Here is a 20,369-nt window from a genome sequence, read left to right on the forward strand (position 1 = left end):
TTACATGGAAAAAACAAACAATTTTTAGCACTTGCAGGGGTGGTTAAAATGTTCAGCTTTTATTTATTTATCCCAAAAGGAAAACAATGTTTGCTGTAACTGATTATAAAGTGTGAGCTGGAGTTTGGCTTCAGATTGTTTAGTGTATTTAAATCTACTAATACATTTAACACTACCCTCAGCTCAACTGATAATGCTGCTGTCATTCATCCAGACTGGAAGCACTTTAATACAGAAAGTGTGTTACAGGCCAGATCACCAGGTAAAAAAGCTAAAGAAAACTAATGCAGCCACCACATCTAATGATTGGTTAGCTGCAATACATGACATTTTTTGTTTTGTGTTTAATACTGTTTTAAATTAAATTTTAAAGAAAAACTATACTATATAAGACAAAAAATGGCCTCTTTGCATTAAAGTGGTTCTAAAGGCTCAAGGTTTTTTTTTTGTACCTTCTGCATTCCGTGTAGCAGCACCCCCAAACACTTACCTGAGCCCCATCGTGATCCAGCGATGTCCACCAGAGCCTCGGTTCTCCGGGGACTCTCACTGCTGATTGGTTGAGGCAGAAGCGGGAGATATTGGCTCCCATTGTTGTTAATCACAGACAGTGAACCAATCAGGAGCGGGAGGGTGCAGGGCCTAGCCGCGGATCTGTGTGTTACTGGATATGCACCTGCGCCTGCTCAGGTGCCCCCACAGCAAGCTACTTGGTGTGGGGGCACCTGACAGGAGGGAGGAACCAGGAGTGCCAGATGGGGACCCGAGAAGAGCAGGATCCGGGCTACTCTGTGCAAAAGCATTAAACAGAACAGGTAAGTATAACACGTTTTTTTTTTTAATTAAGAAAAAAAAAAGACTTTAATATCACTTTAATGACCCAAAACAAGCAAGCATATGGAGAATTCTGACTTTGCCCTCACTTCAACTGTTGCATCCTTATTCTAATTCAGTAATTCAAAGCATCTTCAGCTCAGGTGTGATCCAAACGTCCAAGAACTACTATGTACCTGAGCAGTAAGAGTTCTAGCTACACGTTTTGCAGAACCTGTTTTTCCCCAGTGCACAAATATATTAGAGACAATCATTAGTAACAGTATAATTAACTAACAAATACAATCCACATAGAAATTAATTTTTTAACTTGAATCCTCCTGACCTAAAGACAAGTGTACACAGCATAAAAATGGAACATTTCTTCCAATTGAAATTCAGAGTGTTTTATCTGAGGACACAGCATTGCCTCAGGATGTGTGCAAGCTTCAACTTAGTTTTGCATTTACATAGCTCTGAATTTTCTTTGGCACAAAAATCTTGGTAAATACACGCCTAACATTGCATTGTTGTGGGAGACATATGTTTGCTCAAGCATATGCATTTAGTTTTTTGCTGTGAGGGCCTCAAATCTTGTTACTTTGTACCCTGCAGTCTTTCAATTACTTTCTCAGGTTCTTGCAGTCATATTTTTTCTCTCCTATGTTTAATCATAAGCACACACTTCTGTCCTTTACTGAGTTAGCATTCCTGTATGACATATGGCAGAGACATAAGTTATTTACCATAGTAGCATGGGAAGAATGCTATAATTGCAGTGAAAATTAGTGCAATTGTGCATAAAATACTGCAGGGAGGGAAAGCTCATGGAAAATGTCACACTGTTTGCATAGCAGAGAATTAATTAAAAATCTGATATTTTATCACATCATTATAGAAAAACAACAATGATATGACAAATGTTATGTGCTAATGCACAATTAAAAAAATAAAATGATAGCTGCTTAGCTGTTGTGAAAAAAATACAGAACATTTTGTTCCCAGAACTACTAATAATAAATAACCGTAATATAGGCCTAATTTTTAAATAGTACTACTAATATACAAATTTTTTTTAAATCACTGCAAGTTGTCTCACTGTAATATTATTTGGTGTATATATGTATTTGGTCATTTGCACAAAAAGAGCTGCTATTATTTATGACTAGGGCAATAGGATTATTTGATACCATTCAGGAGCTACTCTAAACTTGGTAGCGCATTAAATAGGATTCCTTTCAATGATAAACCCAATTGTTTTCAGTCTTGAACCCCCCCCCATGTTGTGCCCTTACTGCACTTTTACTCAGTGGGCTCACACCAAATACAGTATGTGTTCATGATCCAAAGGCTGCTGAAGGGCAATCTAAATCCAGTTGTCATTTTTTTTTAATACACATAAGAAAACAAGACAAAACAAAAAGCTTTTCTTCAATTTTTTGCTTCCCCTAGATTGTATACTTGAAGATGCAGAGTGACTGTGGATGCTTGGGTTAATTTGCCCATATAATCTGTTTCAACCAGTGTTTGACTAATAAAAACAAAATAGAAGTAGGCGCTCACCAAGATTCAATATATAATTCCATGCAATAATAATAACACAATATATATACCAATATTCATATAAGATAAATAGTAAATTATGTTAATAAATGTCCAGGAGTACTTTCAAGTATTCATAGAAGATCCTCAAACACCATGTGTTTTGTAACCATAGCCAAATCTTCTTCCATAATTCCCCAGTGCTCCACCACCGTGCCCAGAAAAAATGCACACTCACCAAATGATATTGGCCAACAGAGTAGCCAGCGAGCATAAACAATCTTTTGTATATCTGGTTAGATGGCCACTCTCTTCTGCCAGGACTTTGAAATCCCATCCACTTTATATGCCATTAATAAATCTCATCCATAATAACGTCTCAGGAAAAAAATCCCAGAAAGAATGCTCATAGTGCAGTAACTTTTATTAAAATTGGAGAATAAGAAAGTGATCTATATGCACTTACATGATAAAGGTGCCAAGGGGGGCACCAACACATTTAGCTCTCTAGAGGAATCACTTCACACTGCCACTCTCATCCGTGGTTTGATATACATAAGATCATTTATGCTCGCTAGCTACTCTGTTGGCCAATACGGTGGTGGAGCACTGGTGAGTTGTGAAGAAATATTTGGCTATGGTTACAAATCAACATGGTGTTTGAGGATCTTCTATGAATACCTGAATGTATTCATGGACATTTATTAACATAATTTACTATTTATCTTATATGAACGTTGGTATATATATTTTGTATTATTATGGCACGGAGTGATCTATTGAGTCCTGGAGAATGCCTACCTTTATTTTGTTTTTATACGTTGTGCGTGTTATTTTGCACTTAAAGGGGCAGCTGCTTTATTTAGTGAATGTTGGTTTTGCACCTAACTATAGGATGGCGCTTTTCCAGTTATAAATAGTTTTTGACTAAGCCAAACTTGCGTTTGGGAATTTGCTATATACAGAGGTAAATGGTGATTACAATGTAAAAATGATGCATAATTAATTTAAACAACAACATTTTCACTTAAAATGGTACCTTTGTTTTACAAGCCCAACAGCCTCTGATAATATACCTATGTGTTAGTATAAAGTAGTAAAAAAGTCAAATTTTTTTTTTTACCTTAAATCGGTCTCCGCATTAAAGTAAAGGCTCAAGGTTTTTTACCTTCATGGATTCTATGCTTGAAGGTAAAATAAAACCTTCTGTGTGCAGCAGTCACCCCAGCCCCTCCTAATACTTACCTGAGCACCATAGCGATTGAGCGGTGCGCATGAAAGTCTCGGATCTCCAGGGACTCTCACTCCTCATTGACTGAGACAGCATTACCATTACCTGTCCTACCTCCCACCATCCTAAAATACTTACGTGGCTTCATGTCACATCTCCGGCACTGGCCCCAGCTCCAGCTTCATTCCCCTTGCTTTATGCTTTCACAGGAGAAACTGAGGCCAGCAGACTCATAGGCTTCTGCTGCTGTCAGTCAAATACCTGTGAGGAGGGAGTGACAGCATGGCTTAGTGCCAATGTATGTGTCAATAAGTGCACACAGCTTGGCACAGAAACCAGCAGGAGCATGCAGGCAAGCATGGGTGCCTCCTTAGCACCTAGCTTCCTACAGGAGCACCTAAAGGAGGGGAGGAACCTACAACACTGGTGGGTACTGCGAAAAGAGAAGAAAAGCATTATTCCTGTTCAATATTGTTTCACAGAGCTGGTAAGTGTTACCTATCTTTTTATTTAAAAAAATTACTTTCCTGTAATTTTAACTTAAGAGAAACTCCGGTCCAGCAATACTGCCTGCAGGTCTAACCATCCCCAAACAGCACACTAAAGTGGTGCCCAGGAACAAGTAGTTTACAGCAATAGATAGATGGATGCAAACACATAGACAGGTCATTCTGCTGGAAAACAGGCTCTATCTTCAGTAAAGTTAACCCAAAATGCTGGAATGTTTTCATAGGTTGCAGAGACAAGTGCAAAGTCATACTATCTAATGAAGGTAAGACTGCAATAACTGAAATAGGTAAAAGGATAAAATGAAAATTATGGCCAATATTCAAATAATAAGGTAACAATATCCGACACAGAATTCTGCATACCTTTGTTGTATCATCCACTTCATCTTCATGGACTGAGCTAGATGGTGAAGGTGTGGCAGATTTACTCCCTGGTGGGGAAGGAGAATTATGTGCAACAGTGTTTCCTCCAATATTTAAACCAAGCTGAGCACTCAGCTGTGATTGATTGATAGTAGTCAGCTGACCAGGTGGCATCATAGCTGTCTGTCGTATGTCTTGAGCCTGAACTCGTGGCCTCATAGCTGTCATCTGTGAGTGAGAATACTGACTTCTGTCTGAATTCTGCAAATCCTGCATCTGTTCAAAAAGAAGACAATTTCCAAAAAATACATTTAGATGTAAAAAAAAACATGTATTAAAATAGACATGTATGGGTTACACGTTGTACATATGATTTTCTATATTATAAAGCATACCGAAGGATTTTTCAGGTAGAAATTTTTCTGATGCATAAATATTTCTGCTATTTTTTCCTGCTCTAGTATTCATAAGCTAAGATTATCTATTGGTTGTAACAGAAAGGTATCCAAATGGGGTACATGCCAAAATGTCCATCTATGTGTGGCTACTTCGAATTTTTGGGATGACTCTTTTTTTGCCAAAGTTCAGAACACAAATATTCCCGGGGGAAAGGGATTTCAGGTAGAGATCTTTCTGATCCATAAATATTCCTGCCATTTTTCTGCTCTAGCATTCATAAACTGAGATTATCTATTGGTTGTAACAGAAAGGTATGTAAATGGAACAGATAGCAAAATGTCCACCTACATGTGGCTATTTTGAATGTTTGGGATGACTCATTTCTTGCAAAAGTTCAGAACACAAATATTCCTGGTTAAAAGTTTGAAAAGTTGTTACTGTACTAACTATCCAAGGTTGGCTTGTCTTACTATAGAGGTTGTCTTTTATTTTTCCTGTTGGCAGTTTCTGATCAATGTGGATAAAACCAAGAACAGCAAAAGATGAAAGCTGCATTTAAATGCATCCAACAATGTTGATCGTAGGTGAATGTGGAAGACACAATTGTAATCTCTGAAAGGTGCATGATTCAACAACCAGATTAAAGGTTTCATATATTTCAAATAATTTCCAAGAATGCTTCGCAACTAAGCTTATTGAACAAATACTGTATCAAAGGAGCATAAAGTGCTAAGAGCCAGATAATATCATGTTTATTAAATCCGAATATACCGTTTTGTACTTTAAGATTATTGATTTAATAAGAGGTAAATTAAAGTAATTCTGTTTCAGAATTAAAAATAAAAGAGATCATTGCAAAAGAAGAGATGTATTGCTTACCTCTGCTGCTTTTTTTAAAATCTCTTCTTTTTGCTGTCCAAAGCCACAGGCTAAATTTTCAAATATGACACATATCCAGGTATGTCAGATGAGTGTCCAGTTGCATGCTGCAATTTCTGCTGCTGGCCTCTATGTCGCTACTGTGTCTGGTAGTGATATAGGCTGATGGTGGAACCACAGCACATGGTGGGGGGAAGCAGGCATCATGGCACCCTGGAAATGTATTGGATCTGCATATTCTGCCTTTGGAAACAAGTCTGGGGATTGGGCAGCAGCATAGGCAAGTATTACATCTCTTATTTTGCAAGGAACTTTTTTCCTTTTTTTAATCCCTCAGCAAAATTACTTTAAATACCACAGACAATATTATTAGGTTATAACACATTAAAGTAGCATACAGGAAAGCAGGGATACTATGGTTCAGTTGGTTATGAAAACCAGGTACATTAATGAGAACGTTTTCTAAGAATCCTTTATCATGTAATAAATGTTTATTTGAAAAACAAAGATTCTAATAAAGAATAAAAAAAAGTTAAATTGCTTATAATTTAAAAAACAAATTGATTCTAAATATCCTTTTCCTTTTAAGCAGCTACCCTGTAGAGGATTTTTTTCATTTTTCACACACGTTAAAATCTGCATTTTTGGCTATAAAGTTACTTAAAACTTCCATTTTATATTTTTTGAATGTAGAGGCCCTGTAGAATAAAGATATGGTAGTTGCAATGTTTTATATCACACAATATTTGTGCAAATATGGATTTATCGAATCCATATTTTCAGTTAAAAAACACTAACATGAACTTTATTGCACACACACACACACCTAATTCCCCAATCTGTTTTCACAAAATAAAATATAAGGTAATGTCAAGTAAATAGATACCAAACATGGAATATTTTAAATGGATAAAACTCCAACATATCTGGGTAGTGACTGCTCCCTTCTCAACTAATGCATTATTGATGGCCCGACACCAACACTCACTGGCCAATAAGAATGTTTTGGAAGCGAGCAAGCTTCATCGCTACTCTAAACTACTAGTTCCTGATATTTGCCATATTAGAACAGTCCAGCATTTTTGTAGAGAAGAGGCACTGAAGGGTGATGCATCTACTCTAGGAGGAAGTGCATGCACATAAACGCATATAGGATTGTAAATCTGCATAAGTAACAGTAAAGGCCATTCCTTAAATGCATAATAAATGGGACATTCTCAGCATGCAAATTAAGACTCCTGGATATTTTACTGCTTCTTACTACAGCTCAGTGGCCAAACCTCTGATCACTTGGTGATTTCCTACATATAATGCAACACTATTGTTTGTATACCACTTTTTTAATTTTTGTAGAGTGGCCTGGGACTGTAGAAAATGGCAATCTACTGTGCAAATAGAAATAAACTTCCATGTTTTTTGGATATGGCCTCCTAATCATAACTCAACAACTTCACTGTTGTTTAGAAAGGTCGACCGTCATAGTGATGGGCCAAAATCCAGTCATGAGAGGTTGGCTACAGCAGTCAAAACTGAAGCTGGAAGTTATTTTCATTCCAAAGCATATCAGAGGGCTTCTTAGGATGAATAAATAACTCTGTTGAAGATGATGATCAGGCTTCAGATTGGCTAATTCTTTCTTTCAGCAAGGATCATGTGACCTAAAGTCTGGGCTTTTTGTTATGTGAGCAGCACTGGAGCAAGTATTTGGAATTATTTTAGTATTTTACTGCTTTTGATTTGCCAATCTGTCTGTTAAGGCAACGTCCACTGTATACTTTAAGGCAAATAGCAAAAGGGGGACCCTCCATACACATGCACACCTTTTTTCTGTATCTTTTCTAATCATACCCTTAACCCTACATACTCTAGAGGGCATGATGTAAAGAAAATCTGACTGTACAAGCACTAAGTTATATGTACATGTAGTGGTAAAGTGCATGATCCCTATACTATGTGATTATATGAAAAACAAAGTGTTTAAATTGTATTAGTAAATAGATGGTGTGATTTATCAAAGTGTGAAGAAAGCGTATTGTACTATTGGAACCAGGGGCGGACTGACCATTCAAGCATTCCGCACTGCCCGAGGGCCCAGGGTCAGTGGGGGCCCCATAGGCTTTTTTTGGGTGTGGGCAAGGACACAGGGGCCCCATGATCCCCTATTGCCTGGGGGCCCCATGAGTTGTCAGTCCGTCCCTGATTGGAACTAATTAGATCCTGTATTTTTGTTTGCAGTTAAAGATGGAGATTGAAATAAAATGTCTAACTGACTGGACAATGACAACATGCGCTTTATAGCAGGATTCATTAACCCACTTAACATTTAAATTTAATTTGACTGCAAATAAAGAAATGACAAACCTCATGATTATTACTTCCGAGGACTTTTTAGTAGTTCTTGGGAACCCTACTACAGGTAAAACATTAACTGCAAATACACATTCTAGCTGTTTGCCAAGGAGTAGACTCTGAATGATGTAAATGTTTTGTGCTTGTCATTTATGTATGAAAAAAGAAAAAAACAGTATTGGCCATTCTCTGCTGGATATCTGCTTATTTGCCCTGTACTAAAGGATGATGATGTATGGAAAATGATTAGTTTCTGAGGGCAATTATCTTTCCATGCATTTTTGTATTTTAGTCTTTGTATTAAATAAAACGCATCTGCTCTAGTAACTGCAGAATACTGCATATTTAGCTATATAAAATGTTATAATAAATGTATAAATGTATATGTTATTTTAGGCAGTTTAAATGCATATATATATATATATATATATATATATATATATACACAGTATATATATTAAGTATATGTACACACACACATTGCTCACAGGAAAACCCTTGACAGTAGAAGCGTTGTTTTCAGATATAAGGAGGATCTGCTTTATGGCAGATTACTAAATCCTGTTATGATCTCGATGAAATCACTTTCCTCTCTGTCTGTCATTCACCATGTGGGATTACCAGCCTGTACATTTACTGTAGCCTTCCAAAGTAAGTACTGTATAAAAATAAATACGTATACCAGTTTCACTTGCAGTCAAATATGTTCCTTGCAAAGCTATCATTAACTCTGCCTCTAGCAGACAATCTATATCAAAACAGTTGTACACATAAAGCTCTAACTACATCTTGACTGAATCTTTTTTGATCCAGCTGTTTTACTGAATAGCAGTTGGTGAACAGAAAGCAAGAACATGGGTAGCCCTCAGGCCCTGTTTGCTAATGTTACTCACCAGCTGCTGCTTTCTGTGGTGTTAGCAGGCAAGACCTGGATGAATGCCAGTTTCAGCAAGAGCAAGAGACAGTGAAGCATCTTTGAAGCCCTTTCATTTACCCCTGTCTGTCATTGCTTGACACTGAACATTGTTGAGTTCTGTCCCCAAGGCTACTAAAAGATCATGCTGGAGCTGAACTGTGATCAGAGTGGACCCTACTGCAGAAAAAAATTTGCTTTGGGGAAAACGCTTTGAAAAAGTACATAGAGAATAAAACACTTTCAAAGACTGTCATTAGATATGTTTTATTATTCAGTATTGGAACGTATGATCCAGTTGTAGATCCGCAGGTCTACAAGATGTTTTATAATACCACCACCCATCCTGTTACTTGTTGAACATTACTGAATTACATTAAAAGGAAATAGCTTATGCACCTAATCACTACATTAAAGCACTGAAGTTCATTTTATAATCTTTGGACCTTAAGGACTGACTAAATCTTTTGGATTATGGATGAGTAGATCAACAAGGATATTTATGTCTTGAGTTTACTTATTGGTTATATTTCTTTTAAATCCTTTCGAATCAACAAGGAAGACTTTTAGGTGAGGAGCACAACAGCACATTTGGAACAAATTACAAATTCAGAACTGATATACTGTACGGACGTATTTCTACATAATAGATGTTTACTATGTACATTTTAATAAGCTGTTTTATGATTAGGTCGTGAAAATAATCAAACATACTGTAAACAAAAAAAAAATCATAAAAACCAAGATTTTGGCCTATAACTTTGTTACACCTGCTAATATTAGCTAAATGTAGCCCAAGTTTTGGAGTAATATCCATTAGAGAGGAGGAATATCAGGTTAGTTAAAACATATGTAACGGAATCATAGACACGTAAAAAATACATGTTCAATTACCAACGTTTCCTACCTAGATGTCCAAATTTAAATAAACATCCAATAGCCTCCAAAACTCCAAAGGTCCCATTCTACGCGTTCCAAGCACATAGGTTCCTATGTGTACATAATACTTTCATGACTAGGACTTCATATACCTAAATCAGATGCCATCCTTTTCTCTGTCAGTGCATTCCCTTGTGAAAACAAGTGTGCCGCAGAATTGATTTGCTTTAATTGTTCGGAAATCACTGTACAGAATATAGATTATAGATCATGATTCTGAATGAGTTTCTTACATATAGCACCCAATTCTAATCAAAGTGTATTTTTCATTAAACAATTCTTTATTATTTATGAGTACTTACTTTCTGAGTAAGTATATAAATATTTTTATTAATTCAAGGTTTGATTCAATTTCTCTGAGTGCAGAGTTTCAAAATATTTATTTAAGTATATGAATATACTTAGCTTTTCCAGAAACATGGAATTCCTCTGCTCTGAGCGAATGTACCATTTCTTGATGCAAAACACCATGGGTGTTATTTACTAAAACTGAAGCATGCAAAATCTGTTGCTGCTCTGCATAGAAACCAAGAAGCTTCCAGGAGTGCACCAGTTTTAGTAAATTTCCCCTTCTGTGATTTAATGCACCAGTTTTAGTAAATTTCCCCTTCTGTGATGTCAAAAAAATCATACATTTTATTGATGCATAAAAGCACAGCCCTGCAGGAAACGCTGACATGTTTCAGCCCAAAATGGCCTCATTCATTGCTACCTTCTGGATTTTTCCAGATTCCATTCTTTCCATGTACAGTATATCTCTAAAATGCTTAGAAGCATTCAGTAACCTTGGGATTTGTTTAATTGCCAATTCATTTTAATTTTACCAACAAACATTTAATAAATAACAAAGAAATTCCACAGCGCTACAGGTTAGCTAATGAAAGGATAGTATTTCCCTTTTAGGCACATTGTATGTAATAAAGAAAGAGTCACCACCAGGGGCGGACTGTCCATTTGGAAACTCGGGCACTACCCGAGGGCCCGGGGTCAGTAGGGGGCCCCATGAGATGCCCCTGGTACCTTTTTCATAGGATTTTTTCAGTTTGGGAAGGACACAGGGGCCCCATGATCCCCTATTGCCCGGGGGCCCCATGAGTTGTCAGTCCGCCCCTGGTCACCACTCTGTCTCATGTGAAAATTTCAGCTGAAGCTACTGAGTTCCATAAACAATGAGCTTATTATAACAGGTGGTAAGGAGAGGGAACGTGGAAAGTAGCTAAATGCTCAATTGCTGGTTGCCCAAAAAATATAAAATAGTCACTTGCAACATATCCTATTTACTTAATTAAAAAAGAGAAAAGGGAATCACTATATAGTTCCTTTAAATGTAGTTATGTTTTATAAAATAGCTAAATAAGTGGGTCATATAATAATAATTTTGCTTTGTATAGTTTTACACAGTAACTGTAACTGAATATATAATATCGAATAGAGGAGTCCTTTATATTAGCAGTATTTTCCATCAAACAACATTTAGAAATTAGAATTACATTTAGAATTAACCACAACCCTCAACATTTAGTATACAATTTATTTCATGAATTAACCACGGTTCTCAACATTTAGTATGCAATGTATTTCATGAATACCAATTTCTAAAATATTATTGTTATTATACTGAGCTGTTCTTTGAAAATATGAGAGGACTTTGATCTCTCGTCATAAAATGTATTTGCTACAGGGGTTTATATTATAAACTCTGAAGTTAGCATACATCTCCTTTTTATACTTAAATATAAATAAAGAGCATACAATGTCATTTTTCCTTACAGTGTCTTTTATGCTTTTATGTTTTATATGAAAGGCCAAAGGTCTAAAAACTAATCAGAAAAGTCCTTGACTGCTATTCACCTTCATTATAATAACATTTTCTTCAAACCAACATAATCATGAGTGGTTATTAAAAGGGTTAAACATATTAAACGTCAAACAATTTCCCTTGATTTAAAGTTCTAAAAAGAAACAGAATAGGCTAACTTTCTGAATTATTTAAATCTTTACTGACTGATCGGTGAACCGTGAAATTAGAAAAATGTCGTTGTTAAAAGGGCTCTTTGCTTCTTATAAAACTTTAGCTTAAAACTATGAACTTAAGGCCATTTGAAGAAATGGGATTTTATCCAGAATACATGCTGTTTAGAGATTAAAGGTTGCCGTAATTAAAACTTTCTTCTGCAAACAGAAGATAGTATATTATTACATGGGGAATCTGTGTGTTTAGCTAAGAAATTAGTACAGTAGCTGGGTCTTAAATTTTCTGATACTGCAGCAAAGTTCACTAATTTAGCTACACTCATCAACTAATTAGCATTTAGAACAATTGTTTCAATCTGAGTAGGTTAATAATGATGTAATTTTCTCCTACTCTTACACTAATTTTATTAGTCTTTAGAATAGAAGTAAACTGGTCATGGAATATGATGCTGGGTATTAGCTAATTCATTTTCCCATCGTATTGATTTTGAAGTCCGTTTATCCTTAAATGGAAAAACAACAGTTTGTAACTCGTGTGGATTATGTTATATATGGATAAAGGGCTGATTTATAAGATGTGACAGAGGAGATAATGATTTTACCATTAGAAACTGGTTTTAATCCTTCTGTATATTGAAATCTGCCCATTATGATCTGATGCTAGTTGATGTTTTTTTTATCAGCACACAATACAACCAGTAATGATACTTTGTACTTTTGACACATGTACACTCTATAGCACACACATACACATTTGGTTCTAAGCTCATCTCTTCAATGGCAACAGAGAATAGCTGGAAACTATATATGTATATATACAGTTATATGAATTTCTGTTTGAAGTGAAAGTGCTTGCAAACCTTTACATATACCCACTAAATTGGCTAGTCTCAGGTGGTACTAAGAGATGAAACAAATCCTCCTTTTTGTGTTCTACCTGTTTATCTACAGCCCTCTCTCTTCTTCAGCAATTCAAAGTAAAGAATTTACACAGCATTTCTGAGCTTCCAGAGGCAGGGGGTAAGGATCTGATCATACACATTGCACAGCATAGAGCAGAGTGTAATCTGATACCAGAGTACCTGAGTAAAGGATACCCCCTCTATACAGTGTAATAGAAAAACATGCACAGCTGGCACCATCAATCACCTGATGTGTGCTGGGAGGGGGGGCTGTCTCCTTTGATTGTCTGGTGTCAGCATAGACAGTCAGAAATGACTCAGGCAGATAGAAGAGGAATGACAGAGCAAAGAGAAATCACACTAGATGCTTTGGATAGAGGCAAGTACAGGATATAGAAGGATATGCTTTGTTCAGTTTTCATTTCAGAGGTTTCCAACCACTTTAATGAGGTGGATTTACTAAAGGAACTGAGAATTTTCACACAATAAACATTCACTTAACTATCCAATCACATGAAAAGTATGTTAAATATACATATGATTGGAGAATTGAAGTGACTCCTCACACAATTTATTGGGGTTACATTGTCAACATCCTCAATAAATCAACCCTGTTTTGTATTTTAAGACATTTTAGTCCTTTTAGAGAAGAGAAAGCCTAGAACCTGTCACATTTTTATTGCTGTCTGTGTCCCCTCTGGGGAGGTTCACCCTCTTTCCTTCTCCTCATGACCAATATCACTGGGACTGAAAGTTAGGGAACATCTGAAATGTTGTCTCAATGTCAGAAATAAAGAGAAAAACATCTAAAGGGGAAACCTTTTCTGTTGACAACTGTGTAGAAAAAGACTTTCTTTATTGTGAAGAAATGTCTCACTTTATGTTGTGCCTTGAGACAGGAAGTAAAGGTAAATCTTCCCTATTGGACACAGACAGCAAAAGTAAAAACTTGCATATAGAGACCAATCCATCACTTACTGAACTAAATAATGAACTCCTAGAATTCAGCCACTTTGGATTACTATGGGTTAAGTCCAATGAGGTGCATGCTCAGTTTAAATTTTAACTGAGCATATGGAGCATAGCTATCACTATACTGGTTCTCTAGCTCTGGACTTTCCGGTCTCAACTTCTGTAGCTGCAGAGTTTCATGCAGTGGCTATGCTCGTCTTTCCTCTCCTGTCCAATTACATAGAACTTTGTCTTACAGTTGCAAGAAAAAGTATGTGAACCCCTTGGGATTACGTGGAGTTTTGCATGAATTGGGCATAAAATGTGCTCTGAACGTCATCTAAGTCACAACAATAGAAGAACACAGTCTGCTGAACATAATACTACACAAACATTAGATGTTGCCATAGTTTAATTGCACATAACATGTAAACATTCACAGTGCAGGGAGGAAAAAGTATGTGAGGCCCTAGCTTAACCACTTGCCTACCAGGCACTTATACCCCCTTCCTTACCAGGCCAATTTTCAGCTTTCAGCGCTGCCGCACTTTGATTGACAATTGCGCGGTCATGCAACATTGTACCCATATGAAATTGTGATCATTTTTTTCTCACAAATAGAGCTTTCTTTTGGTGGTATTTAATGGCCACTGGGCGCTTTACTTTTTGCGCTATAAATTAAAAATGTGCAAAAAATTTGAAAAAAAAAAAAAGTTTATTTGTTTCTTTTATAAAATTTTTCAAACAGGTATTTTTTCTCCTTCACTGATTTGCGTTGATGAGGCGGCACTGATGGGCACTGATAGGCGGCACTGATGGGCACTGATAGGCAGCACTAAAGGGCACTGATAGGCAGTACTAATGAGGTGGCACGGATAGGCGGCACTGATAGACAGCACTAATTAGGGGTCACGGATAGGCGGCACTGATATGCAGCACTGATAGGCGGCACTGATAGGTGACACTGATGATGGGTACTGATAGACGGCACTGACTGGCATCACTTCTGGGCACTGACTGGCGGCACTGACTGGCACAACCCCTGGGCACTGACTGGTGGCACTGACTGGCAGCACTGCTGGGCTGCACTGGTGGGTGGCACTGGTGGGCAGCACTGGTGGGTGGGCACAGGTGGGTGGCACTGGTGGGCACAGGTGGGTGGCACTGGTGGGTGGGCACAGGTGGGTGGCACTGCTGGGCACATGTAGGTGGCACTTCTGGGCACAGGTAGGTGGCACTGCAGAGTGGCACAGGTGGGGGCACTGCTGGGCACAGGTGGGGGCACTGCTGGGCACAGGTGGGGGCACTGCTGGGAACAGGTGGGCGGGGCTAGTGGGCGCACTGCTGGGCGGAACATGCGGGTGTCACTGCTGGGCACCGATCATCAGGGCACTGATCATCAGTGCCCTGATGATCGGTGCCGATCCCCGCTCTGACAACTGCCGGTTCTCGGCAGTACTTTCCTCATGATCTGACAGCGTGAGGAAAGTGCAGCCGAGAACCGGCACTTGCATTTCCCTGTGATCTGCGTGTCATTGGACACCGCTGATCACGTGGTAAAAGGCCGGTGGGATTGGCCTTTCACCACATCACGTGATCAGCTGTGTCCGTAGGACACAGCGATCACGGAGATCGCCAGGTGCGCGCCCCCTGGGGCGCGCAGGAGAGCGCGTTCTGGGAGGACGTCATATGACGTCCACTCAGAACTGGCCGGCCGCGGTGAAGCCGTCATTCGGCTATGCGCGGTCGGCAAGAAGTTAATGACTTCTCCCAGAGCTAATTGGAGCCAGGAGTGAGCCAACCTTGACTCCAATCAGTGTGATGATATTGCATGTGTTGCTGACAGCTGTCCTGCCCTTAAAAAACACACACCTGTTTTGGGTTTACTGGTTTCAAGAAGCACTGTCTGATGTGAACCATGCCTCGCAGAAAAGAACTCTCAGAAGACCTACGATCAAGAATTGTTGACTTGCATGAAGCTGGAAAGGGTTACAAAAGTATCTCCAAAAGCCTTGATGTTCATGTGTCCACGGTAAGACAGACTGTCTACAAATGGAGAAAGTTTAGCACTGTTGCTACTCTCCCTAGGTGTGGTCGTCCTGTAAAAATGACTGCAAGAGCACAGCGCAGAATGCTGCATGAGGAAAGGAAGAATCCCAGAGTGTCAGCTAAAGACCTACAGAAATCTCTGGCACATGCTAACATTTTTGTTGACACATCTACAATAAGGAAAACATTAAACAAGAATGGGGTACATGGGAGGACACCACGGAGGAAGCCATTGCTGTCCAAAAAGAATATTGCAGCACGTTTGAAGTTTGCAAAAGAGCACCTGGATGTTCCACAGCACTACTGGCAAAATATACTGTGGACAGATGAAACCAAGATTGAGTTGTTTGGGAAGAACACACAACACTATGTGTGGAGAAAAAAAGGCACAGCACACCAACATCAAAACCTCATCCCCACTGTAAAACATGGCGGAGGGAGCATCATGGTTTGGGGCTTCTTTGCTGCCTCAGGGCCTGGACGGATTGTTGTCATTGATGGGAAAATTAATTCCAGAGTTTATCAAGACATTTTGCAGGAAAACGTACAACCATCTGTCCGCCAACTGAAGCTCTGCAGAGGATGGGTGATGCAACAGGACAATGACCCAAAGCATACAAGTAATTCAACAAAACAATGGCTGCAACAGCACAGAATACGCCTTCTGGAGTGGCCCAGTCAGAGTCCTGACCTCAACCCGATTGAAATGCTGTGGCATGACCTTAAGAGAGCGATTCACACCAGACATCCCAAGAATATTGCTACACTGAAACAGTTTTGTGAAGAGGAGTGCTCCAAAATTACTCCAGATCGTTGTGCAGGTCTGATCTGCAACTACAGGAAACGTTTGGTTGTGGTTATTGCTGCCAAAGGAGGGTCAACCAGTTATTAAGTCCAAAGGTTCACATACTTTTTCCTCCCTGCACTGTGAATGTTTACATGTTATGTGCAATTAAACCATGGCAACATCTAATGTTTGTGTAGTATTATGTTCACCAGACTGTGTTCTTCTATTGTTGTGACTTAGATGATGTTCAGAGCACATTTTATGCCCAATTCATGCAAAACTCCACGTAATCCCAAGGGGTTCACATACTTTTTCTTGCAACTGTATGTGAACCCAAATACAAATCCTTCTGTGAATGAACAGTGGAGTGGAGGGGTGGGCAGCACTGCTGTGTGTGAGAAGACAGTGTCTCCCCAGCCAGTGCATTAGGAGTATAGTGATAGCTGTACTCCTGGTGCTCAGTAAAATTGTCAGTAGTATCTACAAAAGATAAGTCCACAAGGCAGCCTGTACCTTATCAGACTTAACTCTAAGCCAGTAAGCCAGCAGATTTTTCTTGGAGTTTAGCTTTAACATTCAACAAAGTCATGGCTCAAAATTACAAAAATATTATATAGTCATAATTGAGAATTCTGGGAAACATCATGAAGAATTCAATGTAATTTTAGGAATAATATCAAGATTGTGACAGCTGCTCAAATTACACTGAATGCTTCAAGATATAGGATAAAGTAAATGTAGGAACTAGTGTCTATTAATGTATTACTAAAAAAGAGCTTTACTAGAACAGTGCAAACCAATGATAAGTTTAAGATGCCAACCAGATACCCACAGTGTTTAGCACAAGAATACAGTTGAATTTGCAAACAATTTTTTTATTACAGACTGTGTTCCATTTATGCAAATAATATTCAACAAACAGACCTATAATAGATGTGTGCCCTCTATTAGATGACTGCATAACATTACGGCCATGTTATAATATTCCTGATTTCCAGCCTACCAGTGCCATATTATGAGCAGCACTGTCATAGTCCCAGAAGCTTTGCTGATAGGACAGAGGAAGCAGGTGTAGGTTTTGCTTTGCACACGTGTTCTATTTACTTCCTTAATTGTTTTGTTAAAGATGCATCTTGTCCCTTCAGGAATGAAGTTTGACATTGGTACTACAAATTGCCTACTATCAGGCAGGAACAGGTGAGATGAAGAGAAATTTACATATTAATACACATAATTATGCACATTTTCTACAAACTAGACTTTGAGGAATCAGCTGTTTGTGTAGATAAATATATCTGATGCCAGATGGAAATATAAGTCACACTGAAACCATTAGTGTTTTCGGAGCTCATGGAAACGACTAGAACATAGGCTATATTTGCATATATTTTCTTAGTGAATATACCCCCTGCAAAAATTGAAAGGCAGATGTTTTTGAACCATTATTTGTTTTGACAATCAGCTAGACACTATTCACTCATTTCACAACTTTATAAATTTAGTTCACATGATCAAGGATCAAGAATGGATAATTCTTTTTATCTCACTCAAAGGGTCATAACTGTTAGAAAAGCTAAAAAAATTATGGATTTTCATTCACAGACGTCTCTAGGACAGCTTAAATATAAGCTGGTCCAAATTTATTGTTTTTTTCTTTAATGTTTAAAAAAGAGAATGTAGTGGAAGTAATTTCCCTTCTGACTTTAATTGAAACTCTGTATGGCTCACCTAATCAAAACAGGCCTCAGTTAGACCTATTGAGCAAATAATATGTATTTCCTGACAAACTTAATGGCAGCATATGTATAGGTTTACTCAGCCTCCTCTCTCACTCTATAGGACCCCACTCCCATAAAATTTAGCTCAGAGCCAGCGGCTGTGTTCCTTTATCTATTATCCATTGTGGCCAGGGTCTGGTGGATCAGTGTGCAAGTCAGATTCAAGTGTTGATACATCCCTTAGCAGTTCAAGCATTCCCAAGCTATCAGCGGAGTGAAGGTGGGCATGCAAGTCTTTGTGCCGCTGAAAATCCAGGGACCTGCCATTGGCAGGCAACCTGTGTTTGGTTGAATTGCCCTGCTATCAGTGGGTGGCTGCAGATTGCCCAGTGTAGATCCTGCACCTGTCTCTCCTTCCAGACCCAGGGTCATGTGAGTGCCGCCTATCATTTGTCATGGCTCCATGGCAGCTGTATATGTTATTAAGTGTATCTTTACCTTTTTTCCCTGGCTCTAGTGTTTTGGCCTCTCATGGCGCCTGGAGCATCTGTGTTCCAGGCCACTGTTTCTGTTTTGGCCCGTTGCCCATGGTATCCTTCTGCGCATGTGTGAGCTGCAAGCCAGATCAAAGCTTGGCTCACACATGCGCAGTCCGATCAATCAGCAGTTGATCAGGTGCGCTGACAAAGCCAGGCATCTTCAAGGGATTTGGTGCATGCATGCTTCTAGCGGCAGTGATGCTGCACAGGCGGGGAATTTACAGAGCTGTCAAAACAAGCCAGTTTGGCATGCTCCCCTCCAAAAGAATGCCAAGTAGAGCTTGACCCTTTCTAGCCAAGCCATCCCTCCTTGAAGACCTCAGATAGCGAGGATATGGAAGGAGATTACATTTATGATCTTGCACTGGTTACCCTTTTGAGTAAAGCAATTAAACAGGCCTTAACGTGGGAAGAGCCAGTAGAGTCTCCCTCCAAACAAAGAAAGTTCTTTAAACACCTCAGGGGAGAACGGTTCAGCTTCCTGTTCATGGCGGAACTGAGGGATGTCATTACGGACGAGTGGAGCAAAGTCAAAAGAAAGACCTCCTTAAAAAGCAAGATGGCCTTTTAAGGAAGAGGATGTGAAGCACCTATAAGCTGCCCCTCTAATTGATGTGGCTGTGAGGAGGTTGGTGGGACATGTCTTCAGTTACAGTGAAGCAAGCACTATGGCTAGGGCCTTGGCTTGCTGACCCCGCCTCTAAAAAGGCATGGTGTAGGATTCACTTTTTGGTAACAAACTGGAAAACGTGATAGCCCGAGCCATGGGTGGTAGGTCGGGGCTTTTGCCTCAGGACCGGCGCCTGCCAGGCCAGAAGAGGGCACAATGCAGGAGACAAAGTTCCAATTATGCTAGGGATTCATGCTTCTATAGACCAAGTTGGGAGTTTAGGAAGAGCTGGAGAAGAGGCCAGTCATCCCTTCACAAATCCTCTAAAGGTATGACCATGGGTAGCTGGGAGGCTGCAAAGTCTTTTTGAGATTGGGCTTGCTCAGGCATGTTAGGTGGGGGCATGGCTCCACTTTCAACATGTCTGGGCGGCCTCAATCTCGAACTATTGGACCATCAAAACTGTCTCCTCAGGACACACACATGGTCCTTCATGAGCCCTCCTCTCAGATTAATTCCTACAGATTTGACTCTGTGGAAAAGAAGCAAATACTCTTATCCTATATAGATATATAGTGGCACAAGGTGCAGCTGTGACAGTTCCAGAGTGCAGACATGTCATAGACCTTACTCACTTAAATAAATTCATCAAAAGGGAGAAGCTCAAGATGGAGACATAGTGCACAATTCAATGGGTGGTCCAGCCTGGCTCATCTCTGTAGACCTAAAAGATGCTTACTTTCATGTGCCCAAAGCAGAAGACTTTTCCAAGTTCCTCCAGTTTGCTGTAGGTCTACATCATCCTCAGTTTACTGGTCTCCCTTTCGGGTTTTCAACATCACCCCATGTGTTTTCAAGGTCTTGTCGGCCATGGTAGCCTTGATAAGAATAAGAGGCATATG

General features: G+C 39.2%; 1 protein-coding gene across 2 annotated transcripts in view; it reads right to left on the bottom strand.

Moving 5' to 3' along the window:
- The window catches only part of TOX (thymocyte selection associated high mobility group box), a 294,268-nt gene that overhangs the window by 54,722 nt on the left and 219,177 nt on the right, over positions 1–20,369 (bottom strand). For both annotated transcript variants that reach the window (XM_089685306.1, XM_089685308.1), the window contains one exon: positions 4,459–4,734. In XM_089685306.1, coding sequence (XP_089541432.1) covers positions 4,459–4,734 — 276 coding nt within the window. The remainder of the gene's footprint in view (positions 1–4,458; positions 4,735–20,369) is intronic.

Source organism: Staurois parvus, unplaced genomic scaffold (assembly GCF_062004578.1).
Source record: "Staurois parvus isolate SC_StPar_1 unplaced genomic scaffold, SC_StPar_1.0 ptg000371l, whole genome shotgun sequence".
NCBI lineage: Eukaryota > Metazoa > Chordata > Amphibia > Anura > Ranidae > Staurois > Staurois parvus.